This window comes from Chanodichthys erythropterus, chromosome 10 (assembly GCF_024489055.1).
Source record: "Chanodichthys erythropterus isolate Z2021 chromosome 10, ASM2448905v1, whole genome shotgun sequence".
Lineage (NCBI taxonomy): Eukaryota > Metazoa > Chordata > Actinopteri > Cypriniformes > Xenocyprididae > Chanodichthys > Chanodichthys erythropterus.
The window spans coordinates 55,476,767-55,490,647 of NC_090230.1; the positions used below are offsets into that span (position 1 = coordinate 55,476,767).

Consider the following 13,881-nt stretch of genomic DNA (forward strand, 5'->3'; position numbering starts at 1 on the left):
CAGCTGGCGAACTAATGAATGTGGTGAAACATTGACTTATGAATATTAAACAGGTAACATAGACTGACATGTGTTTTTTAACTTCATTTTCGTTACGTACATTACATGAACAACAACTCCGAAAGAAAAGCATGTTAACAGCATGTAAGCGCAATGTTATATGCAATTCCTTTTCTTCGTGGCTCGAATTTTTTTAATTCCTGTATTCAAAATTGACAGTGTTAGGTATGCTACTCTTAAAAAATAGGCTAATTAATTACTATGTCGGTACTAATTACATTTGTGTGTGTGTAATAATTAGAAATTAGATTACTGTACTAATTACTCTCTCTAAAAAGTATTGAATTACTTATACTTTCTAAATCCCGGTTGAACCAGTTGAACAATACAAGGACATGAAACTGCTCTTTTAATTCTTTCAAATAAACAATATACAGTTAAATAAGTTACTCTTGAACTGTCCAAAATATTTAAAGGGAGAACTTTACATTAAAAACATATATTTTATCATTAGACGTTATTTTGTTTTATAGAATTGTTCTATAAGAGATACACTATTTAATGCAGTTACATCAGAAGTAAATTACAGAAAAATTAAGAGTAATCCCTTACTTTACTTTTTCAAGGGAAAAGTAATTCAATTACAGTAATTAATTACTTAGTAATGCATTACACCCAACACTGAAAATAGAAATAGACTAAATTAATTATAAATATTAAAATATACATAAAAATGACATGGAAGTGTAAAACATTAAAAGTTCATATATAATATATTTCAATGTAATATTACGAGTTAATTATTTAAATCGAGTTAGTTAAGACATCTGATGTGCAAAAGTATTATAACTAAATTAAATGAAATAATGGACACACAAACACACACACGCACACACACAATGGTTTGCCCCATAAACTTTTGGTTTGTAGACAGCTAAATTGCATTACTACAAATAAGAAAATATAAAGATATGTTATATGTATCCTGCACTGCTTTTTGATGTTTTTCGAAAGATAATAAACTTTAAAAAAGGTAGAATTAAAAAAGATATATATTTTTAAGGACAGCTACATTTCATTGTAGTCCTTGAACAGAGCTATTTCCGGCGAGACGGCGCATGCGCTGTGCTGCGTATCATCATCATCATCTGTCTCACGCGAGTGTTCATGACGCGGTGGCTGAAACGAGCGCTGCGGGCACTTTCTCCAGGTAGGTGGGCGGGGGCGCGCACAGCATCCACAAGACTATAATGTTATTGATATTGTGCGGTGATGTGAGATGCGGGGGTCTAGAAGAATATCCGAGACTTGCGTTTGCAAAGGTTTCTGTTTCTGTCCGTTAATTAAACTGCGAATGTCTTCAGCCATTGCACTAACGTTACCTCCTGCAATCTCATCTGTGTAAACCAGTGTAAACATAGACCATCTGTGATGCTCAGACTACTGCTGATCTACCTAAGAATAGGTTTATTCTTAAATATACATCAGATTAAATGATATTTCATGTTGTAGGATGAATTGTGATTCCTTTGTCAGCATTACATCATAACTGCATCATGTGTTTGGCTTTTGTTATCCAGGGACATGCATAACAGTCTGTGCATTACATTTGCAGGAAACTATTCTATGTACTCTACATATGGGACCTGAACAGTTTTATAATTCAGATTACAACCATATGGGTTTGATGAGCAAAAGCTGATGAAATATCTCATAGAAGAATGTTATGTAATTAACCACTGCAACAACATGCAGCATTATGTGTAGGGTTGGGTATCATCAAAGACTTTATATAGACTTTGGTATCGTTTGAATTTTAGCAATTCCGATTCTGCTTATCGATTCTGATTCTTATTGATTCCCGGTTTCATTTCTAGTGAGGTAAACACTTAGTTAAACATTTATATCAAACTTATTTGATATAAAAGTGTCTTTTGGTAAAATGTTTTGTTGCAGCTGATTTACATGAAAAAAAAACTTAACATTTCCCTATGGTTTTAACAAAATGCCACAACAAAGACTACTGGACTAACATATAAACATTTTAAACATTATTAAACAGAAGTAAACACTAATAAATAAATGTAACTGAACAAAGTTCAGTAATCAAATGTAAAACACTGCATTTTTTTTTAAAATTCTTATTAAAGTTACAAAAGTTATTCAATCAAGAGCAGTGACTGATTTACTTTTTCTTTTGTTCTTTGATTAACAATAATGACACTGACGGCAGCAGGATTATTAGGTTGCTGTCACTTTAAGACCTTGTGTAGGATCCAATATTCTGTTACACATGTGGTTTCTTTCTCATCTGTTTACATTCGCATAAGACAAAACCAACAGTTTACAAGGATATTTGACATAATTTTGAGTATATTTGTTCATGCACAAGAAGACTTGTACAAGAACTCAATTCAGTATTGCGCACCATACGAGAGGCGGCTCTCTGTGCGCGACTTTGGATGTGTGGGCAAAGAAAACATCTTGCGGTGCGACGTCTTCTTGCACTTGAAAATGGTTTGAAATCACATTAAAATGCGCACACAGGAATCAATAAGCAGAATCGGAATTTTAATTTTATTACAAGTATCCAGTTCCTGATCTTAAGTATCCATTTCCAGAATTGGAATCGATTTTTGATTCCAACCCCTAATTATGTGTCTAAATTTGTTAAGAATAATCAGCTGATATCACTTGCAAATGTACACATGTTATGTTTTATTGAATATTTTGACATTTTGTAAGTACAGTCTCTTGTTATATCATTATTCCTTTTTCAGCTGACCTATTTCAGCTGCCACCTTTACTCTAATGTCTCGTTTGATTCTATTGAAAAGGACCCTTTTCAACAAATCTTTCCTCAGGTTTCTTCCAGACAAAATGGCAGTGGAAAAGCGCTTGGCCTATTCTATCGTGCAGTTCCTCAGAGATCAGACACACTGTGGCTCGCTGAATTCAGATGAACAGGAAAGCCTGGAAGGTAGGTCACCCTCATGTTTAAAACATTTAAAGTCACGGGTCTTTTTTACTCTGGACTGGCTGTTCAGATTCTGGTCACTGTCAGATCAAAAGGACTTTCTGAAAGTAACCACTGCAAACTGTTTTACTGGTCTGTTTAATGGCATTATTATTAGTGATATATTGCCCTGATATATCAGATAGATTAACAGGCAAATGTCTGGCCATCACAAAATGGTGTGCTTAATTGTATTGAATGTACACTTCAAATCTTAAATTTAATTAAAAAAAAATCTGTACTACTTGCATATGATATATCAATGAAACAAAAAGGCTACTTAAGTGTACTTGAAGACAGTACACTTTTCATAATTTCAAATATTTTGTCTTACTAAAAATGATTTCATAGCTAGCATTTTATGTATCCTAAATAACCAAATCACATTTAAATACTTTTTTAATAATTTAACAAAAGTACAGTTAATTAGAAATTCTTAAGTAATATTTAAAGTAATATATTCAATTAATAATATTTATTTTGACTTTTCTTCACACATCACAGGTCTTATATTTCATCTCAAGCATGCTCTTCACTGACATTGTACCAAGTACACTAAAGCCCAAAGTATACTTCGGCCATCCACGTTCCATGCTCTGTCCACGTTACGTAATTTCCATCATCAGGAGTTTCTGCTTGCAGCCCAATTTTTGTGTCTGTGAAGACAGTGTGTGTACAACAAAGCATGTGTGAGTGATTTGAGCGCTTTAAAACGAAGTCCACTTGAACGCTCATGGCCAAAGGAGTATACTTTGAAAGGCTTGTGCACTCAACTGTGCACTAGACAGACGGAAATGAAGTATACCTGGGGCTTAAAAGGGATAAATAGTTCTGACACAATACATATTGAAATATTTATTATGAGAATATACAACCCCAGTTCAAAAAAAAAAAAAAAAAGTTTTGTTAAACGCAATAAAAATCAAGAGTCAGTGATTTGTTTCCAAAGACTTCAAATTTTTCCACTGACCAAATTGATTGTATTTTGTAAGTATAAACTAATTTTGATGACTGCAACACACTCAGAAAATGTTGGGACAGAGGCAAAATACAAGTTAAAAGGTTATAGAACATCCAAGTTAAACAGTCCACAATTTGCTGGTAAATTGGTAATAGGTAAGGGTATCGTGATTGGGGTTAGAATGAGCGTCTCAGCCTTTGCCAGCAAAAATGGGTCATGGCTCACTTCTTTGTGCCAAATATCATGACAGAGTTGTTAAAGCTGCAGTCTGGCATTTTTCCTCTTTGTCGCCATCTCTGTTTGAAACCTGCAACTGCAGTCATATGCGGAATTATTATTGTTATGTGCATTGTGCCTCGGCACGGCTCACCGCGGATGAATCTAATGTTTGCTGTCATTCACCGCACCGGTGTAGATACTGTACTTCAGAATCACAGATTCTACATCTTGAAAGTGTGACTTTTGTTCTGACCAACTGAGCATTAGCATAACTTATTATTATTACTGCGCTACAAATTATTATTACTGTTATACTTTGCTCTCAAATTGTTAATGTTAACAACATCAACATTGCGTGACTGTGTATTTAGTGTATATTAGCATTACCTGTACATTTCAATTCCTGTAACCACACGGCAGTCTGAAGTCTTTTGCTTTTGACTACGGGTGAATCTCCAGTTGTCACTGATGATTGTCAGTGTCAGATTGACATTTAATTATTTCAGCTGCTGTGAGAACAGGCGATAATGATCTGCTACAAGCAGCATCCTCACATGATAAAGCCGACCAGCCTGGACTCCTTTCTTTCTGTTTACAGACGTGACGTAATGACGCAAAGATGAACTGCTGCATGCTTGAATTTCCCGTGGAAATCCACCATGTCTCTCTTATTATAAAACATTATTACAAGCTTACCATTGTGAGATAGTTTTGAACACTGGCTGGATATGTACTTGCTCAGAAATTGATTTTGGATAATTTTTAACCAAAAAAAGTTACAGACAGCAGCTTTAAACAATTCAAAAATCACATTTCTCAATGCAAGATTGCAAAGTATTTAGGTCTTTCAGCATCTAACATACATAATATTGTGGAAAGTATCAGGGAATCCAGAGAAATATCAGTCCGTGTAGGGCCAGGCAGGAAACCTCTGTTAAATGTGTTAAAAATAGCCACATGGGCCCGGGAGTACTTTGGAAGATCATTGTCACTGAACACAGTCTGCTGCTGCAAGAAATGCAACTCGAATCTCTGTTAAACAAGGAGAAAGCTATACATCAGTTCTATACAGAGATGTACTGAGTTCCCTGGGCAAGAGCTCATCTCAGATGGTCCAAAAGACAGTGTAAATGTGTGTTCTGGTCCACGTTTCAGCATGTTTTTGATATAAATGGACACTGAGTTCTTAGTCCCAAAAACGAAAGGGACCATCTAGATTTTCATCAGTGACAGGTGCGAAACCAAACATCCGTCATGGTATGGGGGTTCATCAGTGCAAACTGCATGACATTGAATTGGAGACATATACTGGGATTGTACAGAGACATATACTGCCATCAAAATGACATCTTTCCTGGGAAGCAAGACAATGCCAGGCCTCATTCTGCACGTGATACATCAGAGTGGTTTCTAGACACTCTACACCATAAAGTGGATGTGCTTGACTGCCTGACTGCAGACCAAATCTGTCTCTTATTGAAAATGAATGGCACATCATGAAAAGGAGAATCAATGACAACCACAGACAGTTGAGAAGCTGTCTTGTATCCAGTGAGATTGGAAAAATTGCAAAAATGCAACAATTAGTACTATTCTCACTTAAAAGGAAAGGTGATGTGACAGTGGTAAAGTGTGTTGCAGCCATCATAATCAAAATTTGTTTATTTACAAAATACACTTAAATTGGTCAGTGAAAATATTGGGAATCTTTTCTTTGTACTTTTGTCAGTTAAATAAAGGCTGTATATAAAATATTGCACATTTATGATATCATAAAACATTCAAAGAAAAACATGAAATACTTGGAATAGTCAACCACTGGCACCTAAAGGTGGCTATTGTTGAAAAACCAAACCATATCAGCATTGTAATATGTAATTATATAGTAAATACACAATTGTACAAAATTAAAAAAAATACGAATGCATTATTCTCTATTTACAGTGGCCATACAGTGTCTCGAGACCACGTTCAAGATCAGCTCCAGTGACTGCCATCTTGCCGCCCCTCAGCCACTGAGAGAGATATTCCTCAACTCTCTCCTCAAAGTAACAACATTTTATACATATCAACTTGTTTTTCTGTCATTATTTTGATTACTGTTGTACTTATACAGTATATTATGCAACAAGCATTATTTTAGATACATTTTTCCAAAGTTTCTTGTCTAATTGTTGTTTACAGAATGACATTGTTACGTTACCTGAGACGTTTCCTTCTGCAGAGGATATTGAGAGAGCTGAGCAGCTTAAAAATGAGGGCATGTCAACTTTCCTAATGTATTTAGACTCAAAACACTGTCAGAATCATATTACAGAATGCATTGTGTATAACTGTCTGCCATCACCTTTTTCCACTGTGATGATGCAAATAAAAACATGATTAATCATTAATGCATCATTTATTCCCAATGCTCTGTATGCTCAAATGCTTTTGTGTTTCTTTACTAGGGAATAACCACATGAAAGAGGAGAATTATAGCAGTGCTGTGGACTGTTATACAAAAGCCATTGAGTTGGACCAAAGAAATGCAGTCTATTACTGTAACAGGTGAAAGCTTTGATTTCACACTGAGAATGTGTCACTCATAAAGAAGGAAATGTTGATGTTTGGTGTTGATTGCTGGGATTGTTCTCTCTCAGGGCTGCGGCACATAGTAAACTTGGAAACTACACAGAGGCTACGGGAGACTGTGAACGAGCGATTGCGATCGACCCATCATACAGTAAAGCTTATGGCAGAATGGGGTGAGATAGTTTAATTTTGGTGTTATATAAACATCAGTGTTGTTATTGTAACTGAAACTAAAATTAAACTATTATAAATCTTTGTTAATTGAAATACTGCTGAAATAAAATAGATATTAGATAAGTTTATAATATTATAAATATATTAATATATAATATAACTTTATATTATAAATATTATAAAACGGTAAACTTCAAAAACATTGAAGTATTATTATTAAAATAATATAAAAAAATACAAAAGCCCATAAAAATGACAAAAACTTAAACTACAATCAATGCTGAATTTATAAAAATGAATCAGTGTCACAAGCATTAAATGAATCAGTTTCATGAGCATTAAATGAATCAGTCTCATGAGTATTAAAATAATCAGTCTCATGAGCATTAAATTATCCAGTCTTATGAGCATTAAATGAATCAGTCTCATGAGCATTAAATTATCCAGTCTTATGAGCATTAAATGAATCAGTTTCATGAGCATTAAATGAATCAGTCTCATGAGTATTAAATGAATCAGTCTCATGAGCATTAAATGAATCAGTTTCATGAGCATTAAATGAATCAGTCTCATGAGTATTAAAATAATCAGTCTCATGAGCATTAAATTATCCAGTCTTATGAGCATTAAATGAATCAGTCTCATGAGCATTAAATTATCCAGTCTTATGAGCATTAAATGAATCAGTTTCATGAGCATTAAATGAATCAGTCTCATGAGTATTAAATGAATCAGTCTCATGAGCATTAAATTATCCAGTCTTATGAGCATTAAATGAATCAGTCTCATGAGCATTAAATTATCCAGTCTTATGAGCATTAAATGAATCAGTCTCATGAGCATTAAATTATCCAGTCTTGTGAGCATTAAATGAATCAGTTTCATGAGCATTAAATGAATCAGTCTCATGAGTATTAAATGAATCAGTCTCATGAGCATTAAATGAATCAGTTTCATGAGCATTAAATGAATCAGTCTCATGAGTATTAAAATAATCAGTCTCATGAGCATTAAATTATCCAGTCTTATGAGCATTAAATGAATCAGTCTCATGAGCATTAAATTATCCAGTCTTATGAGCATTAAATGAATCAGTCTCATGAGCATTAAATTATCCAGTCTTATGAGCATTAAATGAATCAGTTTCATGAGTATTAAATTATCCAGTCTTATGAGCATTAAATGAATCAGTCTCATGAGCATTAAATTATCCAGTCTTATGAGCATTAAATGAATCAGTCTCATGAGCATTAAATTATCCAGTCTTGTGAGCATTAAATGAATCAGTTTCATGAGCATTAAATGAATCAGTCTCATAAGTATTAAATGAATCAGTCTCATGAGCATTAAATGAATCAGTTTCATGAGCATTAAATGAATCAGTCTCATGAGTATTAAAATAATCAGTCTCATGAGCATTAAATTATCCAGTCTTATGAGCATTAAATGAATCAGTCTCATGAGCATTAAATTATCCAGTCTTGTGAGCATTAAATGAATCAGTTTCATGAGCATTAAATGAATCAGTCTCATGAGTATTAAATGAATCAGTCTCATGAGCATTAAATGAATCAGTTTCATGAGCATTAAATGAATCAGTCTCATGAGTATTAAAATAATCAGTCTCATGAGCATTAAATTATCCAGTCTTATGAGCATTAAATGAATCAGTCTCATGAGCATTAAATTATCCAGTCTTATGAGCATTAAATGAATCAGTTTCATGAGCATTAAATGAATCAGTCTCATGAGTATTAAATGAATCAGTCTCATGAGCATTAAATTATCCAGTCTTATGAGCATTAAATGAATCAGTCTCATGAGCATTAAATTATCCAGTCTTATGAGCATTAAATGAATCAGTCTCATGAGCATTAAATGAATCAGTCTCATGAGTATTAAATGAATCAGTTTTATGAGCATTAAATGAATCAGTCTCATAAGTATTAAATGAATCAATTTCATGAGCATTAAATTTATCAGTCTCATGAGTATTAAATGTATGTCTCATGATTATTAAATGAATCAGTCTCATGAGCATTAAATGAATCAGTCTCATGAGCATTAAATGAATCAGTCTCATGAGCATTAAATTATCCAGTCTTATGAGCATTAAATGAATCAGTCTCATGAGCATTAAATTATCCAGTCTTATGAGCATTAAATGAATCAGTCTCATGAGCATTAAATGAATCAGTCTCATGAGTATTAAATGAGCCAGTTTTATGAGCATTAAATGAATCAGTCTCATAAGTATTAAATGAATCAATTTCATGAGCATTAAATTTATCAGTCTCATGAGTATTAAATGTATGTCTCATGAGTATTAAATGAATCAGTCTCATGAGCATTAAATGAATCAGTCTCATGAGTATTAAATGAATCAGTCTCATGAGTATTAAATGAATCAGTCTTTTGAGCATTAAATGAATCAGTCTCATGAGTATTAAATGTGTGTCTCATGAGCATTAAATGAATCACTCTCATAACCATTAAATGAATCACTCTCATAACCATTAAATGAATCAGTCTCATGAGCATTAAATGAATCAGTCTCTTGAGCATTAAAATAGATCAGTTTCATGAGTATTAAAGGGTTAGTTCACCCAAAAATGAAATTTCTGTCATTAATTACTCACCCTCATGTTGTTCCACACCTTCATTCATCTTCGGAACACAAATTAAGATATTTTTGATGAAATCCGAGGTTTTTTTATTTTTTATCCCCCATAGAAAGCAACGTAGTTACCACATTCAAGGTCCAGAAAAGTAGTAAAAACATTGTTAAAATTGTCAGCGTGACTACAGTGGTTCAACCGTAATGTTATGAAGCAACAAGAATACTTTTTGTGAAGAAAAACAAAAATAACGACTTCATTCAACAATATCTTCTCTTCCCTGTCATTCTCCTACGCTGTTTACATTCAGCGCTTCCAGGTTCTACGTCAGAACGTCCGCTCATTATTGGCCGGCTCCTGCGTCAGCATCACACGCATGCATCGTGCTGCTCACATATTACAGCCTCAGCCAATACTGAGCCGGTGTTCTGACATAGAACCTGGAAGCGCTGAACATAAACAGCATTCAGCAGAACGACATGAAAGTGAGAAATTAATGACAGAAATTTCATTTTTAGGTGAACTAAGCATTAAATGAATCAGTCTCATGAGTATTAAATGAATCAGTCTTATGAGCACTAAATAAATCAGTCTCATAAGTATTAAATGATTCAGTCTCATGAGTATTATATGAATCAGTCTCATGAGTATTAAATGAATCAAATGAATCAGTCTCATGAGTATTAAATAAATCAGTCTCATGGGTTATCACCCAAGTCTTGAATATTTGGCTACACCTGTACTTTTTTTGTGTAATATATGGTTAGGAACAGTTATTGAGGAGAGGGCGATTTCTCAAAAGTACTAAAAATCATTAATGGAATCATTATGGAACTAGAATCATCAGGTGAATCAGAATTAAAACCAGAATAAGTACATTCCTTTTGATTCCCATTCCTGCTGAGTTATACAACAGAATTTAAAAGTTAATCTAAAATATTTTAAAAGTAACCAGTATGTTACACTTTTATTAATTTTCAAAATTACAGTACTTTTATCTTCTTTGATCTCTTTATGATTATAGATTGGCACTAACTTCTATGAGCAAGTATCCAGAAGCGATATCTTTTTTTAATAAAGCTCTGGTGTTAGATCCTGAAAACGACACCTACAAATCCAACCTAAAGATTGCAGAGCAGAAACAAAAAGAAGCATCCAGTCCTGTGAGTAGAAGAAGCTGCTGTCATATGTAAATCATTACACTGATATCTGATACACCTTATAAAGAACTTCAGTCTATCTTAGTTTTTAATGAATGTATATTGAGTATCCCAGTTGAGTAATTAAATATGAGAACTAGCCCATAATAACTCCTAACATTAGCTTTTACATGTGTTCTCACAGACGGCCACAGGACTGGGGTTTGACATGGCCAGCCTCATCAATAACCCCGCTTTCATTAGCATGGTATGTGCAAGTGTGTGGTTTCGCATTTCTCTGTTAATAGTATTTATGAAATGGGTCATAAATCGACCTTGTGACCCTTTTCATCTCAATGGAATGCAGCCCATGCCAGAGTTAAAGGGCCAGTCAGTTGAATCAGACTGAGGGTGAGCGTGTGGTTTCTAGCACACTGCAGCCGTCTAGAAATTGGGACACTTTCATAAAAAGAACACACACTTTTAAGACCTAAATGCGCAAAATCTAATGCAGGGTATGTCTGCTTTGGTGCAGAGAAAGGAAAAATGTGAGGATATGAGATATGAGAAATTTGACATGCTCTAGGGATTAATTATGCTACTTAAAGACCCCATGGTTATGTTTGGAGTAGCATATTACCATACAGTACTACTCTGCAGAATATAGCATGTATACTGTGCAGAGCATTCTATTGGACAAAAAGTTCTATTATCAAGGAAGTGAAAGACTAAATTGTAAATGTATACACTACTGTTAAAATGTTTGGGGTCTGTAAGTGTTTTTATTTATTTATTTATTATTTATTTTTTAAAGAGTCTCTTATGCTCACTAAGGCTGCATTTATTTGATCAAAAACAGTAATGTTCTGAAATATTATTAAAATTAAAATAACTGTTTTCTATGTGAAAATATTTTAAAATGTAATTTATTCCTGTGATAAAAAATGTTTTTTCAGCATTATTACTTCAGTCTTCAGTGTCACATGATCCTTCAGAAATCATTGTAAAATGCTGATTTGATGCTCAAGAAACAATTCTGATTATTATCAATGTTGAAAACAGTTGTGCTGCTTCATATTTTTGTGGAAACCGCGATACATTTTTTTCAGGATTTTTTGATGTATAGAAAAATCAAAAGAACAGCGTTTATTTGAAATAGAAATCTTTTGCTGTCACTTTTGATCAATTTAATGCATTCTTGCTGAATAAAAGTATTAATTTGTTAAAAAAAAACCTTTTGAACAGTAGTGTACATCTACTGTAAGTTTATTTATTTAGCATTTAAATGGCTTTGAAGCTAACAGACACTGTTATGCATTCTTTAAATTTGATGTTTGTATCCACTCAAACACTTTCTCTTTTGCACTATAGGCTGCCAGTGTGATGCAAAACCAGCAGGTTCAACAACTGTAAGTTTAAATAAATCAACTCTGCATGTTTGTGGTATACCTTCCAAATTAAACCTTTTAAATAATTTATAGAGATGACATTTCTATCACACACACTCATGTTGTTCCATACCTGTATGACTTTTGTTTATCTTTGGAACACAAAGAAATTTTTTATATTCTGTAATTTTTTGTAATTCCATCCATCGAAAGTCTATGCAGTCAACATTTTCCAGCTTCAAAACGTACATGAAGACATTGTAAACTGATACATTTTTGCAATTTCTCCAAAAGTGTGATCCCTTTATATGACGAACAGATGTATTTTAGTCTTTTATTCACATACAAACATTGACACACACACATGACCCTAAAGAAATCTTTTTAATATTGTTGATATATTGTGTGCCGCTTAATATTTTTGTTATTAGGCAATTTATTCCAAGCAGTACAATCACTTTATTTGATGAACAGATTTGTTTTAGGCTTTTATTAATTGATCAAATATAGTAAACGGAAACTCAACCATACTTTCTTGTGTGTGTGTGAGAACCAACGAGGTTTGTTCTCACGCTACAGGCACACATGAAATAGTTTTTTGAATGAACTATCCCTTCATATAGCAAATACTGCAACAGATGACTCTTAAGTTACAAATGCTATACTTTTAGAAATGTAATGACAGTTTGTTTGTGATTAACTGTCCAAAACCAGCATGTCGGGCATGATGTCGAACGCGGTGGGGGGACCTGCAGCAGGAGTGGGTGGATTATCTGACATATCCAGTCTCATTGAAGCGTGAGCATCTTCTCTTGGACATTTGATTCATGACTTGACATGTGTTCCTCAGAAGGTTTTAAGAATGATGTGGTACATTGATATTCAGAGGTGATGTGTATAATATACTGCTGCACCAGAGGCACCAAGCAGAATTAAACACATAGCATGAAGCTTTGATGTGCCACATAAACTAGGACTCTGACACTGTGTTTTGAGAGATGTTGATGTTTCTCTCAGTGGACAGCAGTTCGCCCAGCAGATCCAGCAGCAGAATCCAGAACTGATTGAACAGCTGAGGAACCACATCCGAAGTCGCTCCTTCAGCGGCAGTGCAGAGGAACACTCCTGATCCTAGCAGGTCTGAGATGTCACACTCATCCTGTTTAAATAACTGTACACTTACATGCAGTCCTGATGTGAGTAAACGCACTCATTGGTTTAGTGTAGGCGGTACGTTATTTTTTAAATGCGATAGAGCGTTAATCTTTTAGCACCACTCAGCTGACATTTTATCTCCAAACTTCCACGATATGTACAACAAACAACTTAAAATAAAAACGTTGACAGATTGAGAGTCATCTGTTTCAGATTAAACTGTTGATTTTAGCACCACTCACTGGACATTTTTCTTTAAAAGTGTCACGAAATGTGCAAAAAGCAACGTGATATAATTTTGCAGAAATGTCGCCACAAGCACGTTTTTCCAGTGAGCCTGTGTTGGACATTTCCCAGTTCTCTTTTCACTGTCTGTAGCTAGTAGGGATTTTCCTATTACATTTATACTGCTGTAAATATATTCCATGGACAGGAATTTTATGTGTACGCACCCGTGTATCCTGCAGAATAATAACTATAAATCTTCTGGTCTATACAGGATCAAGAATCAGAGGAGGGCAGGCGGAAAAGAGTCGTGAGTGCAATCGTTAAATTCATTCTTCTATTCGAGATGATCCCAAGACGGAGGGAATGGCACTTTATATGGAGACATCAGGGGGGAAACATTCAAAATCAC

General features: G+C 34.1%; 1 protein-coding gene across 1 annotated transcript; it reads left to right on the forward strand.

Annotated features, from left to right (window-relative positions):
• The first annotated feature begins 128 nt into the window (after nucleotides 1-128).
• Nucleotides 129-13,881, forward strand: sgtb (small glutamine rich tetratricopeptide repeat co-chaperone beta). The gene is made up of 13 exons (XM_067398297.1): nucleotides 129-144; nucleotides 1,096-1,210; nucleotides 2,865-2,980; nucleotides 6,141-6,244; nucleotides 6,381-6,456; nucleotides 6,647-6,746; nucleotides 6,839-6,943; nucleotides 10,587-10,725; nucleotides 10,907-10,969; nucleotides 12,073-12,110; nucleotides 12,804-12,887; nucleotides 13,107-13,227; nucleotides 13,744-13,881. Exons 2-12 carry the CDS (start codon nucleotides 1,119-1,121, stop codon nucleotides 13,216-13,218), a joined length of 1,029 nt encoding a protein of 342 aa, XP_067254398.1. The 5' UTR covers nucleotides 129-144; nucleotides 1,096-1,118; the 3' UTR covers nucleotides 13,219-13,227; nucleotides 13,744-13,881.

Excerpts from the sequence above, each read along its gene's own strand:
- sgtb (XM_067398297.1), top strand. The coding sequence starts at position 1,119 with ATGCGCTGTGCTGCGTATCATCATCATCATCTGTCTCACGCGAGTGTT. Across the intron at positions 6,944-10,586 it reads AAAGCTTATGGCAGAATGGG|ATTGGCACTAACTTCTATGA; the intron begins GTGAGATAGTTT and ends TTATGATTATAG. Across the intron at positions 10,970-12,072 it reads ACCCCGCTTTCATTAGCATG|GCTGCCAGTGTGATGCAAAA; the intron begins GTATGTGCAAGT and ends TTTGCACTATAG.